This window comes from Pelecanus crispus, chromosome 4, assembly GCF_030463565.1.
Source record: "Pelecanus crispus isolate bPelCri1 chromosome 4, bPelCri1.pri, whole genome shotgun sequence".
Classification (NCBI taxonomy): domain Eukaryota; kingdom Metazoa; phylum Chordata; class Aves; order Pelecaniformes; family Pelecanidae; genus Pelecanus; species Pelecanus crispus.
Genome location: NC_134646.1, coordinates 76,486,395 through 76,512,514, shown reverse-complemented (window position 1 = coordinate 76,512,514; position 26,120 = coordinate 76,486,395). Strand labels below are relative to the sequence as shown.

The following is a 26,120-nucleotide window of genomic DNA, read 5'->3' as shown; positions in this document are numbered from 1 at the left end:
TACATTTGTTTAGAGTTTGGGAAATGAAAGTACTAATTGCTCTTATACTGTAGGATGTTGTGTGGGCAGAAGCTGTCTGAACTTCCTTGGACAGCTGTCTCAGTAGTGGTCATGCTGCTTCTGTCCTCCTGAGTTAGTAATATAGCAAATTACTACACAGTTATTTAGAGGCTTTGTATTGTGCGTGCACAAGGTATAGGACGATGCCAACAAATCCAACTTCACTGTTGAAAAACCCCTTGTTTTTACCATTTTAGGCCGTATTTCTGCACTCATATGACAGGAGGTCATAGGTTATGCCCTCCAGTGAGGACTGGTCTCTAAAAGGTGGCCGCCAGTGACTTGAGCCCGTAGTCTGATCTTGTAGCAAAATCTCCTGATTAGTGCTTGGTAGTCTATAACCAAAAATACTGGTATAAGAATCTGCTGCTTCTGGAGAATAGTATTATGTGTGTTTTCCACAGAAGTCTTGCTTATTAGCAGAGAAGATTAAAGGCAAAACAAAGACTTCAGTAAGACTGATGGACAATTATTTTTAATATTTGCCAAAGACTTTAAGTCTATATATGTTTGGCAGGTTTTGAAGTTGTTTCTCTAGATATTTCCTGGTACTTACTGAGAAAGTATTCTTCTACTCAATCTTCCATAAAACTGGGCAATGAGAGGTCACAGCACACAACTAGGAACCCAATTTTATACACACCTTTTATACATAGGCAATCCTGAAGGGGAAGTTTAACCAAAAAATTATCAGTCTTGTTGGACAGACAGTATGCCTAGAGATTTCATGTTGTTGGGTGAAACCTGTTGTGTTCTGTAGTTGTGTAGCTGATAGGGAATTTGGCTTCTAGAAGCAATTGAACATGTGAAATGCAAACTTACTGATTTGCTTCAACTTCCCTCCTACCTCCCCATTTTGTATTTTATTATAGGCTATTTTTGCAAGATCAGTTGCTTGACCAATTTTTTTTTTTAATTATATCTTTTGACGTCTGTAAGAGGGATATCAGTTACTAAAAAACTAATAGTTGTGTATTTGCCTATATTTATCAAGTAATCTTATTCTGAGGAAAGTGGAAAGGTCTTTCCTACTGACAGTTCTTTGCTGTGGGAAGGGTTAGTGTTTATTGCATCTTAGTTTGACTAATTTGCTGATCTGTTATGCCAACTTTATACTCAAAGTGCTCGTGGAACATCCTGTTGAACCTTTTTGGACATAAGGGCATTTAACTAGATACAGCAGAGTAACTGGAGCAGAGGACATTCAAAAATAGATTCAAGCAGCAGCCTGTAACGCTGTATGCCACTGAGCAGATCCTTGCATGGACCTGTCTGGGTTGCACCATAGGTGCTGGTGGCCAAATCTTGTATTTTCCTTTGGCAGAGGTCCATATGGAAGCATTGGGGGTTTCGTTTGAGTAAGCAGTTACACAGGTTTGAACTAGTCAGTGCTTAATATGAGTTGTATTGCAGGGGAAATAGGAATGGAGACCTAACAAAATAATCCATATCAAACAGTCTTCTGTTCTTGAAGTTAAGTTTGAAAGGTGTCAGACACTGACATTGAGCACTGTTTGAGCTGGGAGAGACAGAGGTCACAGACCCTGTTTGTCACAGGTGGTGTTGCCTTGTTCCTGTTACAACATCTTTGATTTCCAGCATATGCTGTTACAGAAGGACTCTGTGTGTGTCTGGCTCATTCTGCTAATCTCACCCAGATTGCAGACTGCTAAAGACGGAAACCCCCTCTACATGGGAAAGAAAGGTCAGCATTGTCACTTCTGCTCCTGTGATGCGCTTGGATCTACCCAGGGCAGGTCAGAAAGTGAATGCAGTTAGGGAGGAGAGATGTGGCAGCTTGTTTCTCAGGTAGTTAATAATGTGGGGACTCCCATGGAGCTTCATCTCACCTGGAAATGCTCCTTCCCCTGATTGTGAGCTTGCTTTGACTGCTGTGTTGACAACACAAAACCCAAGTCTTTTAAAACTGAAAGACCTGGGACGAAAATGAAACTCTTCTTTCATCATTTCAACTGTTTTTTATCTTACTAACTCAACCACAGCAATGTATAGCCCTTTTCATCCTTTTTTTCCTCTTATTAAATGATTCAGTGATTAAATGTTTTTGTGGTGTGCTACTACCACCCAGTTGATCAAATATACAAGAGCAGCAGTTGTGAGGAAGTTAATTTGTTTTATCTGTCATTAATTCCTTTCTCTATATAATTAGTAAGAGCTACTGAAACTTCCGATGATGAACAAGTTAGCAAACCATATCTTTTGCAACTGCTGAACATGACACCCTCCTCAGTGCTGATTGAAGAAATATGTAAGATTTCTCTTGGGATAATGGTTATGATTGTTTCCAACATCTGGTTTTATTGTTGTGCCTGGTTGGAAACAAAATAGTTTAGAGGAAACTGGCCTATTCTTCTGATGAAAGTTCTTCCACATTCTGTGTAACTTTTGGTCTTTCTATTGGAATGGAAGGAGCCTTCTTCAGTGAAGTAATTTCAGCTGGAATGGCAAACTCACTAAAATGTATGGGGAAAATCTCCTATAATATATTGTAGTAGTAGTTTTTACTGTTCTAACTCATTGTGTATTAAACATGGAGAGCCACCAGGTTGCTTATTTCATCTCTGACTTCTGAACTTAATGACCTTCTGAACATCAAACTTGAAAAGCAATGTCTTTGTAAATAGGTGATCTGGATTGGAAGGTATCGGATAGTTTAATCACTGTGATTCTGTGATGTAGATTTGCAAATTTGTAGGATGAAAAATTTGGTCTTTCTTGATTATAAAATTCCCAATGAATTCAGTGAGGTCAGGACACATTTTACAGGTCACATATTAGTTTTCAACTCCTCTAGAGCTGCTGGATGCTAATTATCTCTGTAGCTATTGCCTTCAGTGCTGTGCTCTTCAGGTTACTGTCCCTGGTGGTGACTCTTACAGATACTGGGTATAACCTCTGAAAATTTTTGACACTTAAAATTATAACTTATTATGTAGCATTTCTCCAGGATGTGCTTGAATGCAGATTGTCCCATGCATTTTCTGATCAGCCTTTTTCCTCTCCTGTACTAGAAGATCAAACATAAGAACAGAGTATCTAACATAAGACTATGTCTTTTTCTTTCCCTTTCTTTGTAGATATTTTCCATGTTTCTTCTTTTTTATTTATTTATTTTCTGTTCCTTTTTAAAGATCCAAGTACAAATCCAGCCTATTCAGAAGAAAGATTGGCTCATGAAGCTTTGCAATTAGAAAAGCGCTTGAGCTTGCTGTCCCATACAAGTCGCCAGGGCAGTGGAGGTAAGAAATATCTTTAATTATATAAAAATAAATGGTGTTCCTTCCTTCCCAGGCTTTAGAAACGTGCATATGTATGCAGTTGTAAGATGCTGAGGTTAAAAGAAAAATAATAGAGAAATGGTCAAGATATTTGATTTGGCTGCCGTTGCTTGTGGGGCAGCTCTTTAAGAGCATTGTCTAAAGTCCATTGACATGGATTGGAGTTTTTCAGCTGAGCAAAGTGAGTTTTGTATCAAACACTATTAACACAGGAAAATCCTTTAGTATGCTGAATCCTACTCAATCGGTGCATGTGCAACTGCAAAAGAACGGTCTACATCAAGTCTGCTTAAGTACTTGACTCACTCCAGCCTGTGAGATGAACTGGCTGTATAGTTCACACATCAGGCTTACAGCAGATTTTTGTAGTAAAACCTAGGACTCCTGTGCTTTGGTTCTAAGTGTTATTATTCTTGCTCTTTGTGGTGGTATCTGTGCATGTGCCTTCTGGAGTTGTTTGTGTGTCAAAGTAGTATTGGTGTCTAGCACTGGATTGGTAAAAGCACCTATGCCCTGGACTGCCATTTGAATTGTTTAATATCAGAAGTTAGATCTTCAAAACGTCTGCTTTGCTTTTGACTCTAAAGCCTACAAGCCTAACAATGTCCATGTGAACATCCTCAAGAGCGTAATTATGTGCTTCTATACATGTCCATGGCTACTTTAGTCTTGATGCTGCTGAGTAATGTGGTTTGTGACTAAATTCCACTGAGACTTCCTGAGGTTTTTCTTAGTTAGCATATAACTACTAGACTTGACTAGATTGATGGAAAACAAATGAGACTTGATAGAGAAGCGTGTCTGTTTTTTTTAGCCAGTCACTCTTCTTAGAAAACATGTGGCCCAACTTTGTATATATTCTCTGCTTGATATTACTTGAATTTATGATCTGATTCTCCTAAGAATGTTATAATCTTCAGTGAATAAGGAATCCTAGAGTAAGGTTTTCATATTCTGTTATTTGAGTTTTGCATAGGAAAATTAAATATTTGTGTTTATGGGAAATACTATTACAACAAGAATGTCCCTGTGGGTTTGGTGGGAGGACATTTGGCTGAATCTGGAGATCTAGGTTCTGCCACTGCCTTGGAGAACATGTAGCTCTACATAGTTAGAGCATTTTCTTCAAGACTGTGGGAGGGCTTTCCTTCCAGAGTTTTGAAGTGCCTAAAGTATTTGTCTAAGCGAAGTAATTTCAAATACATTCAACAATCTTATTTTTTCAATTAAAAAAATATGTTTTTGTAAGCAGAATAACTTTTATTTAAGAAGTATATTTCTTCTTCTGGGCATGTTGCTGAGTACTACACTAATATTTTTGTAATTTGTGCCTTCTGTCTAGACAGCTGTATAATTTAATCTTAGGAGTTACAGTTACACATGGGTCACAGGCCAGTATCATGCAATGGGCACTGGGGGAAAAGAAAGGACTAGATTTTATTGCTATTTTGTGATAGTATAGGTCAAGAATTACTCCATGAAGAGCAAGAGAATTGTTCTAAACTTTCCCTCAACACCTGAGAATAGAAGTAGCCTAGTAACACCAGAAGCTCAGGTCACAGTTTGCAGTGGAGCCTTCCTCTTTCTACCCCATCTGGCAACTTATTGCCCAAAGTTTAAAATTAATAAAATTAATTAAAATTAATACCTACAGAACGATCCTGCTCTCAGCTGTTGTTTTCACATTGGTTTTATTAAGAAGAAAGGAAATAACATTGTGGACTGTGTGTGCCACTACAAGAAAGTGGTTTTGTTTGTTTGCTTTTGTGTATGCATTTGTGTGAAGTTTGTGTTTTGTCCTTATGCCCTTTCATGCCAATGTTTAATTTTTTTCTTCCATATTCTGTCTTGGATAGCAGTAGTTACCTGTAAAAGTGTCCTTCCTGCAGGTATCAGTGAAAAAAAAAAATTCTTGCAATATATGCATAAATGAATCATGGAAGATCTTTTTGTCTATAGATAAGCAAACACTTTTATAATACTAGTATTCTCATTTTTGTTTGTGACATTGATGTATGGTTGCATTTTGGTATGGATTTATGGAGGAGTACAGTGTAAAAGAGCTCAGAGGAGCGAACAGGACAGTCTTAAGTTTGATTTTATTTTTGTCGTCTCTTTAACATTCACTTTGATGTCATTCAGGTAAGATTTAAATAGAGAAAAAAAAGTACAAATAAGGTAATAATTTGGTTGATTCAGATCAAATAGAAACACGTAAATGTCTTATACAGCTTTGGGTTACAGTAACAAGGCTTTCTTCAGAGTATCCTCAGCTATTCTGAGCATAAGACTTTGTGACTATTCCCTGTGATGTAAGATAGGAGTATCTAAAAGAAAACTATGGAAGTAAAATGTGGTTGAAAAGGGGAGAACTTAGTGCATAAACTCTAAAGATTTAGCCCTGAGTGCATTATGTTCCATAATGTGGTAGGGTTATGGCAAGGTAACATACTACTAGCATTTTATTTTTCCTGTGGGGATAGGAATTATTGCAGGAATTCTGGCTTTCTGACAGAAGTTCCCCTTACAATAAACAGATAGAATCTCAGGGTCCTTTCTGTTTGTATATACTTGCCATGCTTCAGTCTGTCAATTGTGTTTTAAACATAGGTTGATGTGTTTTCTTCTTTTCTAGGAGATGATAGAAGTCTCTCAAGCTCGTCTTCAGACACCAGCCACTCGGATGTTAGTGTTGGGAGCAGATTGACAATTTGGCCTGAACAGTCTTCAGCCAGCACTTCTCAAGAGAGTCATGGACTGGCAGCTGCAAAGGGCATTCATCTTGGGGAAGAAAAGACCCCTCCAGAAGGGGCACGTGGCACCACAAAACCGCCTCCAAAGCCCCTCCGATCCAGACAGCTACAGGAAATAGGTCGTCAGAGTTCTTCTGACAGCGGAATAGCTACTGGTAGTCACTCTTCTTACTCTGGAAGCTTCTCTTCCTATGCTGGGAGCTTGGACATTTGCCACGGTGATGAGTTTGGATCATTGCTAAGCTTGCCATTGAACTTTCCTTCGGATCAGAATTTATGCACTTGTACTCACAGTGAGCCCCAGAGAGGCGCGGGAGCAGAGTATCAGGTTCCCAGCTCTCTCAGACATATTTATGATATACCCAGGAGTTTGTTACAGGCAGCTTCTAAAGATGTGCAACCGAAGAGTGCAGATTCCATGCTACCCAAGGACCAGTCCCTGTCACCTCAAGGTGCTAGTGACCCAAAGCTGCTACTACCACACTTGGAAGCACACAGGGTACCCGAGCACAGCCAGGACAGAGGGAGGCCGTCATCCTTACTCGCAGAAAGCAGCAAGGACTCAAGTGATGAGACATATGTGGATTTTGTTTCCAGGTGGTCAGACACAAAGCCACAAGGACAGGTGTCAGACTCCAAAAGTAGTGAGTTGTCACCACCTAGTGGGGCCTCAGCTGAGCCCTATGACACATGTAGCCCCCACCTTGGGATGACAAGAGCTCTTTTTTCAGCTTGTCCAATCTGTGGTGGACTTAAGGTAAATACCTAACACTGAGCAGATGCTAACAAGCCTTACTTAATATAGCATGATTAATTTAAAATGACTTAAGTTGTAAGTCATAAATACTATTATTTCCTTTATAAGTTGAGTTGGTAATAACTTTTGTGCTGTTTATGCTCAAGTTGAGAGGCTTAGCACACAGGTTCCTCATAATCTGTGCCTGATCAAGAAAACACTGAACAATATAGGCCATCAATCTTTACTTTTAAATTGGCCAGTTTTGGGTTTTGGGTGTGAGTGGCTTACAGTGACAGACAGAAGCTTTACAGGCACATGAGAGGGATGAATTTGTCATATAATAGTCACTTAGCAGGAAGGACATTGATCTGTCTTACTGATGGTGTTTCAAAAGAAGAAAGAGAGAGGCCAAATAGTATGTGATGCTCTTTAGGTGACCACAATACATATTTTTTATTTTATTGATGTTTTTCTTTTCTGTATCATTGTAGTTTGAGCATGTCTTGCACAAGAAGCCAGATTAGTGAAGTTTCTCACTGGGGAAAGAGAAGATAGTCAAGTTAGCATGGCAATCGATAGCAGATCAACTAATCCAGTATTATATTTATAACTGGCCAGTGACAGATACTTTAGAGGAAGTGTACAAAAACTCATTAGTGGTGTACTACCAGGACAGTGTATTTGCAGGAAAAAATACTTCTGATAACCAGTCACATAAAGACTTAAAACCTGAAGCATGGAGATTCATATGCCTTTCTAAACACATTTGCCACTGTATGTTGTTACTGTGTTACTATGACTGATATTCCCATTTTGAACACTGCTAAATTCTTGGCTTTTTATGGTAGTAAGATTTATCCATTAGTTGTACATTGCATGGAGAAAGTGTTTCTGGTTTTACCTATTCTGGAGAAGAGCTTTTTGGTGAATGTTTGCTAAACTAGAAGAAGGTAAAGCTGTTTGTGTTGGTGAGCTGTTGAAAGGCTGGGAAGGTTAGAGGCAGTGCTCCAATTAAGGAATGAGTGAAGTAGGGATTCAGCAGGAGAGACTTTTTGAGGAATTAAGTATTGCCACTGAAGTGTGTACATTTTAATTGAGCATGTGGGATTACATAAATCACTGCTATGAAAAGGGCTTGAGTGTATAGTAAGTTATGAAAGAAAAATTAAAATGTTATGAACTTGAGGGATTATTTTCTTCTCATGAGGTATTTAATGCGTTTGCATCATTGACTGCGTTCATGTATCTGAACACTAGAAAAAGCTGTCTGCCTGAGGTACTTGTATAGCCTCTGTAACAGCACCTTGGACTTTACTTTGTCACGTTCTTGCAGCATTTGGGAGGTAGGGAGGCACTGGTGTGACAGGCTAAGGTTGTGTCTACACTGATCATTAGGATCAGCATTCTTCCAAGACTATCCTTGCCAGCCGTCGGCACCAAAGGCCCTTACCAGCCCTCTAGCCTAATGCTGAAAGCTTAGCTGGATGCAAGAGCCTGAGATTCAGCCTCCCACTTCTGTTCTTTCTGCAGTGCAGGCAGTGGGGTGCACAGCAGTGTATCTGCTGCTGGCTTCCTGTGTCTGCTGCCTGTAGGTAGAGAGAGGCTGGGAAAAATGCACAAGACTGATTCCTAGAAGGGCTTGGCTCTGGGATCAGAAATGTCCAAGATGGCTTTGTTATAGGCAGTGAGGAAAGAATTAGTTAAGGTACAGTTAGCTCACATACTCTCAATGTTTCTGGGTGATCTGAATTGTCAGTTTAGACATGAATTTATCAGAGTTTACCCTGGACATCTGTGGCAGACAAGAAGCTGAAAGTGAGTATTCCATTGTATATCTTCAAAGCCGTTAAAGGCTAAATTATGTCACTCCTTTAACTGCCTGTTGACCCCAACAACATATACACCCACATCTTTTATTGCAAAGCTCTGTCAGGTTTCATGGTGTTTCTAGTTGCCCTAATAATATCAGTTGGCAAGAATTTCAGGAATTGTCAATATTTAAACAAATTTAGTGAGAGAAGCACTGGTGCAACACTCTTACTAACTCCTCCTTTAGCATGATATGCACATCTGCTTCTTATCTTTTTTTTCCTACCCATTTCTAAGCATTTGGGAAAGAAGTCTCATTAAATGGAATGATTCATGAGTTTGGTTTTACTTTTGAAAGAAAAAAATAACCTTTTGATACTTTGTCCCAAACTGTCAAGATGAGTTATTTCAGCAGTATTTAATGGACGCCGTCTTTGGCTTTTCTCATGATGAATACAGTGAAAGCACAAATCCATACGCTGTAACTAAAAAATAATTTTATTCCTTGTGCTCTGAACACATGTTTAAGATGCAGTTAGGGCCAGGATGATTTGATTTATGGATTAATGAAGATACCAGGTTTTCACATTTGTTCAAATTCATGTTCAAAAGGCTTTAGTGTGCCAGTGTTTGGAGTTCCTTTGCAATTTCAAGTTAAGCTGTTAATTAAATTGTGTTGATGGTTTTTAAATGCCTATTATTTAAAGTGAGTGAGTGACCTGAGTAGAGGAAAGTCTACAGCAGTAATAAAGGATATAAGCATTGGTTTGTTTTCTGCCCTGTATGTAAACTTTGGCAAATCGAGGTTAGATTTGGGCATGTTGTCTGTGTGTGTGGAGTTCAGCGTGTGAAGCGTTGGAGACAGGTTGCAGGATGAAGACATGCATATGTCGAAGGCGTGGTGGCCTTCATGATTGGGATTGACTTGGTTAAGAACCACCTGCTCCACTAATGACAAGGATGATGATGAACATAGGGATAACATACCCTGGGAAAGTGCCAAGGTTCAAACAGAAAATAGGGCAAGGAAGCCTTTCTGTTTCACTCTGGATGAAGAATAGAACCAGCATGAAGAAAGTCACTAAATATTGCTTCTGTTATTTCTATATTGTATTTCATATTAGACATTGGGGATTAATAAGCAAGCATGCAGGGTTTTTTGCCTTCTGTTGTATGTTATTGTGGTGTGCTCAAGATGTCCTTTACAAACTTCACAAGGTGTGCCTTTGCTATGTAATTTTTGCTTGGGTGATTTCAGTGCTATAGATGATTGCAGAGATGAATTCTTTGTGTATTGTAAGTATATTTTAAGCTCAGAATGTTGGATTGTTATGGGATTTCTGAGTAAGCTGTAGAGATTTATTATTAGATTTTACTTATTGCATTTTCAACTACTTAGCTAATACTAATTTGATGAATAGAATTTCATTGTACGCTTGTTGCTCTGTAACTTCATTTGATGCTATAGTTTGAGAAATGATGTCAACCTTTTTTATAGGGTGTCTTTTTTTTACACCACCATTGTTTGTAAATTTTCTTAGAAGTCTGAAAAATAAAATTATTTTCCAACTGCTTTTGTCCTTTTGCATCTGACAAGTACTGGTTTTAGTTTTGCTTTGCTTTTTGTCCCCCTGACCTTCATCTTCTTGCAAGTTGCATTAATATAGAATGATTATGGCTGTCTCTTCACACTACTTAGCGTTATACTCAAATCACTGTTGACAGCTCGAAATGTGCCTTTTAGTAGGTATGACTTTTATGTATGTCTGGCTCACCCTAAACTCATATTTATGTCAGTGGGAGTTCTTATGTATGCAGAAATATAGGCTTGATTACTGCTTTGGTAGTTAACTTGCCATGATAGAGGAGAAAAGAAAGTGTCAGTTTGTGTGTGGCTGTTATCATCAATCCTGTATTGGTATTCAGCCACCTAATTTGGTTGAGCATTTAAAAATACCAAAACCTCCTTGGAGGCAACAGTCCCAAACTAGCAGCCGGTCTACCCAAATCCTCTGTGAGGTATTTGTATAGTTCCTGCTGCCACAGTAACTGTATGCCTCAAACTTTGAATCTCCCAGCATGTGTGTAGTAAGCGGAAATACGGGAAAGCTGTGGTCACAATGCACAGAAGAGTTTAGGGGTTTTGTCAGGTAGCAGGATCCACAGTGCTGAATGGCTAAGAACCCCTCCCTACACAATATAGGGAGATCTGGTACCTGCCTTGGGGGGATGTGGATCTCTGTTTAAGTGGGGAGTTGCTTTGATTAGCTGATAGGAAATTTACCTGTTTCAGTGTGTTCTGTAGAAACTGCTTTATTTTGCATTCCAACTTTAAGGGAAGGCATGTGCATGTCTGTACTGTGATCCCTGAGCGGGCACTTTACTCAGTATTTAATCATGCAGCACCATGTCCCTGCAGGGCTTGTTAATCACATGCAACCTTTTGCTAGTGCAGAGTCTCTGGGTAGATCTAGAGCTACTATGAATATCTGTGTTTCCATTGTGCATTGTAGACCAGGGAGAGACTAAGCCTAGAGAGAAGCAATGCTGATGTGTCCTCAGACAGAGAAGGGGCTTGAATTCTGAAGAACATCTTACACGGAGGTCTGTTTTGTGGTCTTGCCTGGACTGATTTAACCAAGGTCATGAACAGCCTGTAACTGGGTTAGGAATATAGCCTTGGTTTTCCAAATCCTGTACAAAGCCCTTAACCCTGGCTTTAGCTGGTGTGTATCCTTTCATTATAAGCGCTGGTTTTGAAAGTGGTAAAAGAGAAGGCCTATAAGGTGTAAACTGGTGTAGTGAGATTCGAGAAATAGTGGCTGCAGACTACAGTGCCACATCCATGTAACTGACAATGTTTTAATTTTTTTTGGCTTTTGTCAGGTACTTTTCTAATGTAGTATTAAAATAGATACTAAAGAAATCACCATATATTGTTATAGACAACTTTAATGTAGCTATTTTTTTTTTTGTTGGAGCCATTACCTCTTTCCCCATGAGACTGAACATCTTATATGTTTATCTTGTAGTGTGTTTATTTCCCTGCTTTCTCTGAAAGTATAGGAACACGATTATTTGTAATTACACACCTTTTACATCTCTCTTCAAAGTTTTTTGTGTTTTTTTACATTATTGATGTGTGATGCTGTAACATTTTATGCTTCCTCCCACCTTCAAAAAAGCTACAGGCTTTCTAAATTCTCAGTTGAGAAGGATGCAGTTGTCATCATCTACAGCATTCTTTCTACTTGTGTTTTTACTCCAGTCTCAGAGCTCTGGGCAGTTAGGCAACACACACACTGTCAAAACTATAACAGGAACAGTTTGCACCTAAGAGGAATCTGGAAGTCAGTCATCAGTATTATTGACCTGAGTGACAGTGTGTTTGTGAGGCTCCCGTATGCTTTGATGACCATTGATTCTGGGTATTGTTGGCTTTTGATATGGATTGGAAAACTTGCATTTGTCCTCTCTTCTTTTAAGATTTAATTCCAATTGTTTTTCTTTAAGTCCTGATTGTGATACATTAGCCTGCAGTGAGGTGCATCTTCCATAATAGGTACCACCACTAAATGAGGTGACTGCCCTGGACAATGATTTGGCAATCTGGCATTTTACTTACATTACAGTTACTGTAAAAGGCTCTGAAATTGTTACAGTAGAGTAGTGTTATTTTTTTGGCTTTTCACAGATTCAAAGGCTTCTTTAAAAACACCAATTTCCCCACAACATCTTTCTGAAATAGAAGAAATCTGTGATCATTGCTGTCCTTGACAATGAAATGCAGTCATTTCTGGAGCTGGTTGTGCTGACAAAAGCACACAGCACTGTGCAAATCAAAGACTGGAGCAAAAGTATGTCCTCTGGTTGGCAACTGGCAGAGGAAAGGGGCATAAAAGAGGCGGGTGTAGTGTCAGTCTTAGAGCTTGATTTATTTTGTTTTACTTTTTGTAGTTTTGGCCAGGACCCCAAGTCTATCACAGTGTTAACTCCAGTCCTCTCACTAAGGTGCTGTTGGATGTGCTTATGCACTGTGTTGAGATGTTGCTTATCTGCAGTTCACAGGGGAAGGAAGATTTTTTTCTTTTCCTTCTCAGTTTACCATTGTTATTTTGTACAATATTACAATGCTTCTTGGCAATAGGCTGCAATCCCAAATAATCAAGAAGAGGGTCAGCTTTCTTTTACTTTGCACTTTCTGGTAAGGTCTTATATAAGTGACTAAGCTTTGCTTGGAGGAGGTCACTTAATGGGTATGACTTTGGATTTGAGACATCACAGTAAAATACAAGACATGGCAACCCCACCAGAACTGTTCAGATCTGAGTTGCTTTTGGCACCGTAGCAGGCTGCCTTACCTCTTATCTAAAAAATAATACCGAAGATACTCTCCATCTATTGTGAAAGAATCCCTGCAGTGTTTCTGCTAAGACTAAAGGTTCTAATTTTAATTCAGAAGAATAAGAATTAAGCTCTCAGCACTTCTTCAGATCAGGCACTAAGTGGAACAGATAGCCTATGGTCTGTAAGGGGAAAAGAAGTGCCTACCACAGAAACACTGGTAAGTGAAATGATATTAATAATGTCAAGAGAAGAGAGTACTTTCCTACATGAGGGAATGTAGGCAATGTAGTTCAGCAGAATGAATTCTTCTGTACTAAATAGAAATGGTACTGGATTGCTTTTCTCTCAGAGGGCCAGTGACGATACTGATAAACCACAGTATTGACCTTTTGTAGCAATCAGAATGAACAAATGGGAAAATCTACTTCCTTCCCTAAGTACCATCAAGCTGGATAACAGCTTTTCTTATTGCTACAACTGGTGGCTACTTCTTCCTCTGTTGGAAGCAATAGCTTTTCTGAAGAGAGAGAAAGAAATGTTTTGAAAGAGGAGGAGTCTGACAATAAAAACTGGAAAAAAATTACTCCCTTTGGAATGTAGCATTTGTGGGGCTTTTGTTTTTGATCCAGTTGTAAAGAGACTCATCAGATTGCTTGGAACGTGGCCAATGGAAAAGAGAAGGGTTGTTTTCTGTCTTTCTGTCTTCTTTTTTTTCTAAATAGAAATCCATTTCTTTCTGGAAAAATTCTACAGCATCCTATAAGTGTTAGCAGACACTTTCTATCTTCATTTTCTACAATGGAGAAAGTAGAATTCATCTGCAGAGGAAGAAACCACAAAAAAAGATTAGGAGAGCATGGATTACATTGAGCTGAACTCAGAGGGAAGCAAATAATTCCAGTGGCAGCCTTGGATTAAGATTCCTAGGTTTGATTCCCACGTGGTTCCTCTCCTTCTGCAAGATCATAAACAAAGTTTCTTTAAAAAACCTCAATTCCTTGCCTTGCATTTCTGCAAAATGTTTGTAATGTCTACCAACGTTATATTTTTAAGATCATGGATTAAAGAAGGCTATGCAGAAAATACTGTGTTTTGATTAACAGTCACTGATATCAGAGTCGTTGCGTGGCTCAGAAGGAATCGGCAAGTGTCAGTAGGATAGCAATTATTTGGATGAGATGTCTGGAGGGTTGACAGCAGCTCACTGTGAGTAGATGAGAGGACTGAAAACAGATGCTCAGTACGGGTGTGACCTTTCTTACCAACCCTTCTTGACAGAGCCACTTAAAACTGGAAGTATGCAAATTAGAAGGATTAAATTTGTTCCAACAAAATTACACAAACTATACTTAAATTTGTCTACAACCCATGACAAGACACATGAGTGGAATTAGTTTTGGTAACTCAAGGTGCCCAATATGCTTATTACTTCAAGATTTCTATGGAGATACTGTCAGTCTGGCTGATAATATCCCATATGGACTTGTACTCAGATTAGATCCTCAAGATAATGAAAGATCACAGAGCAGTGGCACTGAATACATTATTTCAACAGATTTTTTTTGTGTGTGTGTGCAATTGAGCTTGAAGAATGGTGTCTTTCAACAACTGCGGAGTTACTGGAAAGAAGTGATTAATGCAGGAACATTTACACTCAATGGATTCAGAAAGTCTGCAACTGAGGACATGGCAGTTGAAAATCAGTTTTTTCTAAGCATGGGATTAGCTGGAGCGTTGAGCAATTTTTTAGCATGTAGAAAGGACCAAGATATCAAGAACATGCTTGAGGATATGACTGAAATTCAAGCCAAGTTGTGACAACAGAGGAAGAAAAGAAAAACATAATTGTATTATGTTTTCTTCATGTATTCTTTTCTTAAATTCTTATGGAGAGGCATATTGCATCAAATCTACTTTGGAAATTTTTTTTATGCAATGATTTTTTGCTTTAATTTTTTTTTTTTTTTTTGAGGTCAAAAGCCATTTTCCCTGTATAGGGATTAGGTAAAACTCTGAGCTCTTCCCCAGTAGGAAGTGTGAGAGCAGATGACCACAGGGAACTTCTGGAGCAGGTCAAGCTGTCTGAGGATCTGCAGTTAAATATTTCAGCTAGTCAATTGTCCCAGCTTAAGTAAGTAGGTACTTACTGTTGAGTTTCTTTGGTGCTGGCTAAACTCAGCTGAAAGTGTAGGAACACTGGGTCAGAACCACAGTATCACAATGAAATCTTGAAGTTACTATGCCTGAGCAACTAAGCAAATCTTTTTTATGGTGTAAAAAATGCTCTTTACCCCACATTTTAATAGTTTACAACTTTTTCTGTTCCATTCCCAAATTGTGGAGGGAACGACCTGCCTGCATTCTGGCCATCCTTGCTAGCATAGTAACATACTGGCTGTTGAAGGGCTCCTTGAAAAGCTTGCTTCAGGGAGTAATTCAACCCATGGGTGTAGGACAGATGTGTGGGGAAAAATGTTATGTGGAGCTACTGTTGCTTTTTCCATCCCCTCTGCTTCATCTCCAGTGAGGTTTGATGCTTCAGTATGTCTGTAACAACATGTCATTTTTGTGTGTGTGTAAAAGTTAGACTGAGCTTCCTTGGGCAGGATGGGGATGTTAAGATCAAAACAAGCGACCGTTAATGTGATCCATGTGATAAATGACAGCCAGGATGGGGTGAGTGAATACCGGAGTCTTACATACAGATTCTAGGCTGCAGTAAAGTGCCTTTACTGCATACAAGCTCTGCTTGCATGTATTCCTTGGCATTATCTTCTATGTATTTCCATGTGTCCTTTCCTAAAGCAGGGTTGAGGAAAGAAAGCAGTCCTCGAGACTTTCTCTGAAGCAGTTCAATCCCACACAAGTCCAAAGACTAGATGGAAAGAGGGCTGTAAAGTTGACTTTGTCCTCCTAAGTCTTGTCTCAGGAGGATATTGGGCTGTTCGCAGTACAAACTGCAGCAGCCAGCTGTCACTCAACTGAAATGACTGTTTCAACAGCTGGGAATCAGTGGGACATGAACTCTGGCTGTATTCCTTCTCCCCTAGCCACATCCTCTGCAGTAGTCTGGATTCTGTGGAATCCTCTGCTAATTCAATGCTGATTGGAAGCAATTTTGAATGTACAAGAAATTTGAGCCCGGAAAATATTAAGGAAATATAAACCTTTTCCCTATCTGGTTTATTAGAAGGACAGAGAAGTGTTAAGTGGGCTATATCAGGGCGAGTAACTGTATACTTGAATCCTCTGTAGCACTAGGAAAACATTTCCAGATGAAGTTTGCCAATTCATTTCATTCCTTGAGACACAAAGTCAAGCAGAACACACATGCTATGGAGATAACTGCTATAGAAAGCTTTGGAAAACTACAGAAATAATTATACCTGGTAATTTATAGCAGTGCTCTCCAATATAGGAGAAGCCTGTGAGCAGCCCCCATGCATAGTTAAGTAACTGTATCCTTTGAAGCTGTGCAGCTTAATTACAGTTTCATTACCTTTGACAAACCATAATTTCAGTGATGGGTTGGGGATAAAGGAAAACACTTGTCTTAACCTTACTATTTTGAGCCTTCTCTCCCTTATTTGTCCTTCTAGTTCCATCTATTTCTTTCTAATGATGATTATTGATGATCTTGTTAATAATTTTTTTCTGGGAAAAGTTGACTAACTTTAGCTGTAAATGTGAGGTTGAAAAGAAGGAAAATGAATGCGAAGATGATATTGCAAGGCTTTCATTTTTATTCTTCATAGGCTCATAATTAAGCCCACTCTAGTTCTCTCTCTGTGTGGAGCAGGATGCACAGGTTATAACAAGGATTCTTTTCTTCGTGTCTTTCTGTGGAATGGGCTGGAAGGAAGGAATCAAATAACTAGTCTAATGTAAATTGGCATAGCTCCATCGGCTACAAAACAGGCCCAAGTGTATTTTTAGTGCAAGCATAAGCTAAGCTCTCACTGTGGAACAACACTCTTTGGGGGAAGTAGAAGAAGGAACAGACTTCTTAGGGCAGTCCCTAGGTGAACATTTCAAAATGGTAATTACAGCTTAACATAAACTTTCTCGATCTCTAAGAATGTGTAGAGGTAGGTTTAATTTTGTCTCTAACATCTGAGATTTCACTTTGCCAGCTTTTGAAATATTTTCACATTTGAGCACTTCTCTACTGTTTGTCACTGTAGCTGTAGAGTTGTAGTTAAACTCTACTTGCGGAAAAAAAATCCCCTTTCTTCATGAATAGATTACTTGGATTTAAAGTCTTGTTGCAAACAGAAAACTTGAGTAAAAGGGATACTTTATGTGATTTTGTGTAATTGGTGGAATTAATTTTCTGTAATCAGAAACTTTTTGACAAGAATAGTTATGGTAAGTTAGGATACTTTTCAGTACAGTGGGATAAGCACTATTTTTCATTGAAAAGTGTGTAACATCTTATGCATGTTGGTTGAAGTTCATCCCCTTTCCTCATCAGAGAAGGAATGTCTCAGTGTCAAGAAATGAACGGATTATTGGACTTTTTGTCTTACATGTCTCTTCTCGTGTAAATTTGCCATAAATCACTCCTTTGCTAATCAAGAGAGCAAGGATACCTGAATCCTGTTGTGAGTGCATATGTGTATATATTAATGATTGTCCTTTTCATTTGCTTTCAGTCTCTCCAAGCTTCCTGCTAAACAGTACTTTTGTACTGACTTTTAAAACCTTGAAATAGGCTAATGCTCCTACTGCAGCAGAACTCTGTTTTTCTTACTGGTATGTGCTATTCTAAGGAAATGTAGAACAACACTTCCCATTTGTCAAGCCCTCCTAATTTCACAAGTACTTCTGCAGTACTGAGAAGCTCAGTGGTGGCACAGTTTGTCTTGTGAACTTTAAAATACAAAGGAAATGGCTCATGTGAGGTGTTGCATGCAGTCTATGTGCACCTTGCATCTTCTTTTTCTTTTACATGCTGAGCAGGAAAAATGAGATGAGAACAACACACTGCTTATTATCTGCACAGCCGAATCAAGTCTGCTGTTATTCATACGTGTTCGGGCCCCATCTGAGCCTTACTTTCGGTGGTACGGTGGTTTTGCTGGAGTCTCTGCCTTAAGTGGTTTTCACTTGGTGTAGAATGAGTGGAAATTAACGGATCTATTGTACAAGGAAGCTCAGACTAGGAAATGTGGGGAAACTGAGTGTATTTTAAATATCAAATGTTCTTGTAGTAGTGTAATGCTACCCCCTGTTGGAAACTGGAATATATGGAATATAAACACGAATACATGGAATTGAAGCCTCTTCGGCTTTGTGTACATTACTTTGTTTCCATTGTACTTGATAGGACTTTAGAAGTGCCAGTCTCTATTTAAAAAAAAAAAAGAAAAAGATTTTTTTTGCGTAAATAGGAAAGATATTTTCCCCCCAGTTATCAGAACTGAATTAAGTTTAAAATAATTTTCTTTTCATGTTAAGATATAGCTGTAGGCACAGATGCCTGCAGTTTTACTGTCTTTCTATAAGAATACAACTATATAACCTACTATAGTTAATGTTGATTTTTATTGTTCGTAAACACCTATCTTTTCATAAAGGCCTTACCACTTCTAAAAAAGAAACACATCCTGTCTTTTTGCATGGCTAAAGCTACTGTATACACTATTACTCAGCTGTGTGCTGAATAGCAGCACTCGTGTTCACCTGTGCAAATGTGAATGGTTAAAGCAATGTTGTGGGTGCATGGTTGGACCTTCAACAGTCAGGACAAATTTGTGTTTGAACTCTTTTGCTTAAGCGTTACAGCTGGACTTTCTGTACGTACTTTAGGAGAATTGGTTTAACTAACAGGAGCCTAGCTGAACACGGCTCTGAAAAGGGGAAAAGGGAATGTAATGTTGCTATGAAAACATCTTTAAAAAGTTGACACACTATCTTGAATTGGAAAATCTGTTGGGTGTCTTACGCTTAGATTAAAAATTGTTCCTTCTCATAAAATTCCAGAACAGATCTTCTGCTACTGTAAATCGTAACAGCTCAACTGAGGAGTCAGGGGGAACAATGTAGCTGATTGTTATTACCTGGAGGAATTGGCTGTCTTTATTTTGGCCCTAAGAATATATGATATGCTGAACTTCAGAGTATATCAGGGGTATCTGCCTTGGATCTTAGACCTGAATATTTCTGAAGAGGAATCTCACAGTTGGAGAAAAAGAAGTTATCATTTCTGAGCTGAGTATATCAGATGGTTTATTTTAATGGCAATTGTGTAAGGAGTCTTTCATGTCCTGAGTGGCAGAATGCTTGTACATCTAGTGAAAGATAGGCAGTGAAGGCTGATGTTAATAAATTTTATTATGTATCTAGCATCAATTCACAGGTGTATTTTTTCAGGGTTCTGTGCTCTGAAATCAGGAGCTGCTATGCCCCAGTTGTCATGTTTGATGACTATACCCTATGACATTTGCTCATGGTGGTTTTATTTTCTGTGAAGAATTGTTTTTAGTTCCTGTCTTCTAATTTCTGCACCAATTCTGGCCATGTTTATCAAATACATTGAATTAAAATTGGTCTCAGAGGCAATTTGCTATGTCTGGCTTAGCTGTTTCTTCTGGCTGGCTGAATTCTTCAGCCCAGTCATGGCTCCTGCTGTGAAAGTCCTCCTGTATCATGAACCGGGATTGAAAAATGTTCTGATCATACTCCAGTGTCTTTGTGCTGTGAGGTCTGTCAGGAAGCTTGGATGAGTTCATCTGTTCAGTAATATTCATTACCATTAGTGTCCAGCTTTTCATTTGAGTTGCTTATATAGATGTACCTAGAGGGTTTGCTACTGCAGTACCTCTCTCTGTAGCTTGTCACTCTATCTGTCCTTACAAAACATCCATGAAATAACAAAGTGCTGCTACCTGTATAGAAACCAGTGCTTCTGATTTTTACCTGTGGTTAAGGAATACAGACTCTCAAATTCACAGAAGTATTTAGTAGTGTTGTTTGATCTGGAATGATCAATTTTTTTGAAGAACTGTGAGAAACTCAAACCTTAGTAAATTAGTCCCAAATATTGTAAGAAAAAAACAAAATCTGTATTTGAGCGAGGTGGCAGAGTGTCTTTGTTTTATTTATGTTTCTTAAGTTGTTGTGGTTTTGGCCATTTCTCTGTAAGCATAAGCTGTCTAGCTAATACTGGTGTTAGTACAGTTATGATGGTTTGGTGTCGTGTGCCTTCAGACTTTGCTATGTACTTGGCATGAGTGTTATTGCTTTGGGGCAGCTGTACATGCTCTTGACTTTGTTTTTTGTCTAGTCTGGAAGTATGCAAGGTTGGCTTGTAGTAGTGCCTGGAAACAGACACAAATGTCACTGATGTGTTTACACCAGTTATTTCATAGGTATTGGGTGGAATTGCATAGCTGTTTCCTCTAGAATTCTGTCTGAATACTTTTGTATATGATGAGATATGTGTGTGATGTTAAAAGGATGTTATTTAGGTTGAAAAGTTAAACCCCTCACTGTTAAGGAATTGACAGATTTACAGTTGCTCATGCCATCTTGATTTTACCCACACGTGTCCCTCTCGTGCAGTGAATGAGGCAGATGTCCCGTGGAAAAAATGACATGTGACCATGTAATTGCATTACAATCCAGTTGCTCAGCACAATCCTAGTGTGACTCTTCGGTATGTAGAAATTCTAGGTCTGTTTCTGAAAAGTAAAAGAAGAGCAAATCATGTTCCTTGTTGCTGTGTCAGCTTCCCCATGCCCATGCATTATCAGTAGCAGAAGCTTGAAATTTGACCCGTCAGCATTGCATCCGAGACTCCTACCATCTGAATTTCAGGGCTGTTGCTGCTAGCTGGCAGCTGGAGATGGCTTTTATCTCAGGGCAGAGGCTGGGCAGCTGGATCCAGGTACTGGCTTTTGTGGTAGCCGTGGCAGAGGACTCAGCCCAGCTTTTCTTTCTCTCCCTTGAGCGGACAGTTTCGGAGTATGCTAAAGGGAAGTAGTGTCATTTTTTGAGCTAATGGTCATACTCTGATGCCAATGGTCGTATTCTGGATTGGGTGACAAATGGCTCGTGGCTGTGGGTAGCTGGGAAGCCCACAGTGAGAAGCAGAAGGCCTCTCTCAACAGAAGCATATCAAAATCACACCTGAAGAATTTCTCTGTAAAAATGTGAGAGACAGAAGCTGGGTATACAAATTTGGACTAGAACGTAACAATACTTTTCATTCTTTCTCGTCTCTTATTGTTTAAACAGCACCTGTAACTTGTAGACGAGTTGAGCTGTGATTATCCCACAGGTTTTAGGAGGCGTATTTTAATGTGACACAGAGCACGGCTTGCCAGTGCCACTGAAATCGCCAGCTTCATGCTTCAGAAAATAGCTGATGTTTGGGCTTGGCTGAGCAAACTGAGATGTTTCTGAACTGACTTCAGCAATCTTTCTGTAAGCCAACAGTTGGCTTGCGACAGATGAAGCTGAGTAATCAGAAGTTTGTGGCTGAAATTGGAGCCCTGCACCTGAAGCATGCCATGGACAGGAGTTTCTGTTTCATTTGGAGTTGTTACAAAGGATCCTAGAGTTTAATAAGTTTGCATCTTTTATTCAGAACCTGATCAACTGCTGGGCATTGTGAAACAGCCCATCAGAGCAGATGACCTTTAAAGGTCGTTCCATGTGTCTGTATTTATTGACCTTTCCTGGGAACTCTTTTTTTCCTGTGGCAGCCTAAGCATTCCAGCTTTAAAGTTTTCTGGTGATTTGCTCCAAGAATAAGTCATAGTCTTTTAATCCTCACGAGGAAAGTACCTTAACTGTCAGTTTCATTAGGGACTGGTTTCTTTTTGCTGAAATATCTGAGCTTTGCAGAACTTCAGACATGTTAAAGATTTTTTCTTTTCCATTTTCTAAAAGCAATCAGTGCTGATTCAAAATCTTCATTTAGAATTTCTCGTTGTGTCCTTTGCTCCTTTGTGAAGTTGCTGACAGTTCAAGATACTATTGTCATAAACTATATAATGTAACTGTAATCTGCTGCCTCCCTCTACATACAAACTATGTGAAGCAGTCAGAGGGATTGTGATGAAGGGCCACCAGCTATATACAGCAGGCATGAGAGTGTTTGTTCATTGTTAGAAAAGTCTACTTTACATTTTCTGCTTTTCAGGGACAATCCTCTGGATTTTGAGTCATGATTTCGATGGTTTTCTCTTGAAAAAATGGATGTTTTGCACAGTCTTGATACTGCACAATAGCTTTAAAATAAAGGAAGGGAGAGGAGAAAAAATCTAGATCATATTCTCCATGAAAATTAAGCAGCTGATCAATGTTGCAATCCATTGTCTCTGTTTATGAGTGCATTTTTGGTATGTGCTGAATAAAAATCTCAGAGTGCAAATAGTTGCTTCTATTGCTGTTGAGTATGAATTCCTCTTTCATTACAAGAAGAATCTGGGAGCCTCTAATTTATGTTGAGCCTTTCTTCTTCCAGTCTGGGGACCCAGACTGGGGCAAAACTTCATACATGTGCTTAGACTAAAGCAAATGACACCTACAAAACATAGAATCATAGAATAGTTTGGGTTGGAGGGACCTTTGAAGGCCATCTAGCCCAACCCCCCTGCAGTGAGCAGGGACAGCTTTAACCAGATCAGGTTGCTCAGAGCCCCATCCAACCTGACCTTGAATGTTTCCAGGGACAGGGCATCTACCATCTCTCTGGACAACCTGTGCCAGTGTTTCACTACCCTCATTGTAAAAAATGTCTGTCTTATATCCAGTCTGAATCTACCTATGTCTAGTTGAAAACCATTACCCCTTGTCCTATTGCAACAGACCCTACTAAAAAGTCTGTCCTCATCTTTCCTATAGGTCCCCTTTAAGTATTGAAAGGCAACAATCGGGTCTTCCTGCAACCTTCTCTTCTCCAGCCTGAGCAACCCCAACTCTGTCAACCTTTTCTCATAGGAGAGGTGTTCCAGCCCTCTGATCATTTTTGTGGTCCTCCTCTGGGCCCCCTCCAACAGGTCCATATCTTTCCTGTACTGAGAACTCTAACTCTTGCTAGGTTCAGAATAATGGAGCTATAAAAAGCTGCCAAACTTAGATGAGCTGAAAGAAAAGCTTTATTTCTAAAGATACACAAAGGGAATGACATAAGGTGTGACTGATGAGGTGTGTCTGAAACGTTGACAGTTATCAGGCAAATGGCATTTCATTCCTTTTGCCAGTGATGATGGAGCCCAGCTCAGCATTGCAATCTACAGAAGCTAATCTACTTTTTCTTGGAAGTGTGGTTTCCTCCTTTTTAGGAGGGAAAATATGGAACAAAAATGTTTTTGTTTTTTGAAAATACATGTTTTACATGGAACAGCTATCTATCAGTTCCTACCCTTAGAGCCAGTAATGAGAGGGATTAGCCTTAAGACAATATTTTCCTTTATTTTTTTCTGTCCATCTGTCCATCGTAAGATCCTGGCTCCTTTTTTACGCCACAGAGATAAGCTTTCAAAGCAATTGTGATGCTTCTTGTCACTATGAATCTGGCAAACGTCTTCCAACAATAGGAAATTGCACAGTACAGTAATCTTTGCTCCTTGCTTTGGAGCTTATACTGGAAGATCTGGACTTTGGGGCTGATCTTGTGTCCAAAGACTAAAATGCCCATTGGCAACAGCAGAGCAGGATTGGGTATGTAGTCCATGGAAAGTGATTTGAGTATATAGAGAAAAGTAGGCAGACTGCTCTTTATATGGGACAGTATTTGCATCTGGTAATTTTTTAAAATGAGAACTGATCTGGTAAATCACATATTTCATGAAATTTAAAGTGAATGAAACATTGAATGAAGTCAAATGAAATTTTAAGAGAAAAATAGAGGAAAGACAGACAAAGATATATCAAATATACCCAGGGCTGGGGGGGCGGGAGTAATGCCATCTTGATTGTCAAAAGGATTATGTACTGTGATGGTTATTTGCACACACAGAAATAAATGCCAAGGCTTAGGTTCTGTTTAGCTGTTTAGGGTAACAGAGCTAATCTATGAATAATGATCCAGCATATCAAACTAGTGGGTTCTTCTAACATCTATCATTGACTCCTACCCAAGATATTTGGAAGCAGAACATCAAAAATGAATGTCATCTGACAGCAGCCAGATCACTACCAGAGTTAAAATAGCCCTGGACATGTAGTTCATGATGTGTGATATGCAAGTGGTACATATCCGTTTACTGCGGGTGTTGTAGTGGTGAGGTTGTTTGAACTAACAACCATGTATCACATACTTCAGCACTCAGCTCTTAGGCCACAGATGAAAGAATCTACATTAGAAAGATATTTAACTTATTAAATATGAGCAATATGATGAGGTATGTGGGACTTAGATACTCGCTTTGTTAGTTATTGTCTGAATATTACAGCAGGCATAACAAAAGCATATTATTTGAGTGAGGTCACTTAGCCCTTTTCTTCTTTGGTGTAATCATATGGTAGGTCGAGATATGTATTATAGTTTGCATTTGAAAACCATGCATTTACATTTGTACATTATGCCATAATAATTTAAAAAGTTTCTCCTACAGACAAAAGCGTCTTTTGCCTGAGTTTTGTAGAATTAAAAAGATAGCTTTTAAGTCTCTGATACTGTTCTTTCTACTGAGTTGCCTTAGTGGTAGCCGCCGTAAGTTAGCAAAGTCTCTCTCTTACAAAGGATTGCAGCAGCAGGCCTCAGAGTTGCAGAAATAATAGAATATGACATATTGAAATGGAAATGAAGACTACAACCTTATAGACTGGAAAAATTGCTTGATAACAAAAGACTGTTTTTATTTTTGTTATTATCTCAGACTCATTTTTTTATCTAATCACATCTGTTTCTTTTAGTTATTTGTTGTCTTTCATCTATTCACTATAATTTCAATGGTATTTTATCAGTGTCCCACATCTGATGTAATTTCATACATCTAACTTCTGTTTGCCTTTTTGCATCTTTCTTTGTCAAGTATAATCTAATCTAATTTGCTGGTTTTAAAAGCAAGAAAGTTGCCAGAAAGTTGTGAGATCTTTTCTCATTAGCAATATCTGATTTTTATGCATTTCAACACTGCAGTCTGCCACTTTCTATTCCATTAAGTAAGCTAGCAGATGCTACCTTCAGAGGCAGCATAATCTGCTTTACATTCACAGACATAACCAAAGTCAGGGAAATTATTTTTTGATGTTCTGTATTAGTAAACCCCTAATAAGTTACTGAGGGTATGAAAAAAGCATTTTTCAAGTCTGCTCTAAATAATAGCGACAAAAAATTCATAGGAATTCTATTGTAATGGAAAAATATTGTTACCTAAATATACAGAACATTGCTCATAATGGAATCATAAACTCCTCTGTCCTTTATCTGTGCAGATACTTCTGCATATTCCCCAAATGAAAGCAGCAACTTCTGTGGTGGCACACAGTAACTATAGAAACAAATAACATCCACTATGGTTAAATTAATAAAATGCTCTTTTTCTGAAATGCTGTGGGATGTTTTTTCTGTTTCAGAAGTGAATTCTTGGCCATGTTTCTGATTTCCTCCCCCTCCCTTCTACTCTAAACAGTTGCTCAAATTCAGTGTCTCATGTATTAAAATATTCAGCTAGCATTAAAGCCCAAGTAAATACTGATGCTGTAGATTCCATGCTTGCAATAGGATTAGGCAGAAACATCCCGTATGTTGTGTGTTATTCCACTGTTGAAAGTTGTTCTGTGTTGCAGATTTCAAAACTGTATTTGAAAAAAACCTTACACCACCCCCGTACCCCAATTGTTCATTCTAAGCTCTTTTAATGTATATTTTATTGGCTGAAGCATAATCAGTGTAATCTTTTCTAATCTTTTTCTGTTTCATTGCAAGGTCCATCAAAACCAAAAAAAAGCCTTTCCACCTACTTTAACTGAAGTTGGATCTAGTTGATAGCTCTGACATTTTTTCGTGATGGTCACATGTAACGAGCTTTACATCTTAATATGTTTGCCTTAAGAAAATGTTGTGCAGGAATTAGTATGACTTGAACTTCTGCATGGATAATAAGTAAATGATCTATTTTGTTTTCTGTTGAGAAATTTTGGGAAGTCAGCACA

The 26,120-nt window shown here is 38.8% G+C and overlaps 1 protein-coding gene across 1 annotated transcript in view; it reads left to right on the top strand.

Moving 5' to 3' along the window:
- Positions 1 to 26,120, top strand: part of DOK7 (docking protein 7) — a 66,918-nt gene that overhangs the window by 24,486 nt on the left and 16,312 nt on the right. Inside the window, exons 6-7 of the mRNA XM_075709382.1 lie at positions 3,213 to 3,320; positions 5,995 to 6,869. Of these exons, the coding sequence (XP_075565497.1) occupies positions 3,213 to 3,320; positions 5,995 to 6,869 (983 nt within the window). The remainder of the gene's footprint in view (positions 1 to 3,212; positions 3,321 to 5,994; positions 6,870 to 26,120) is intronic.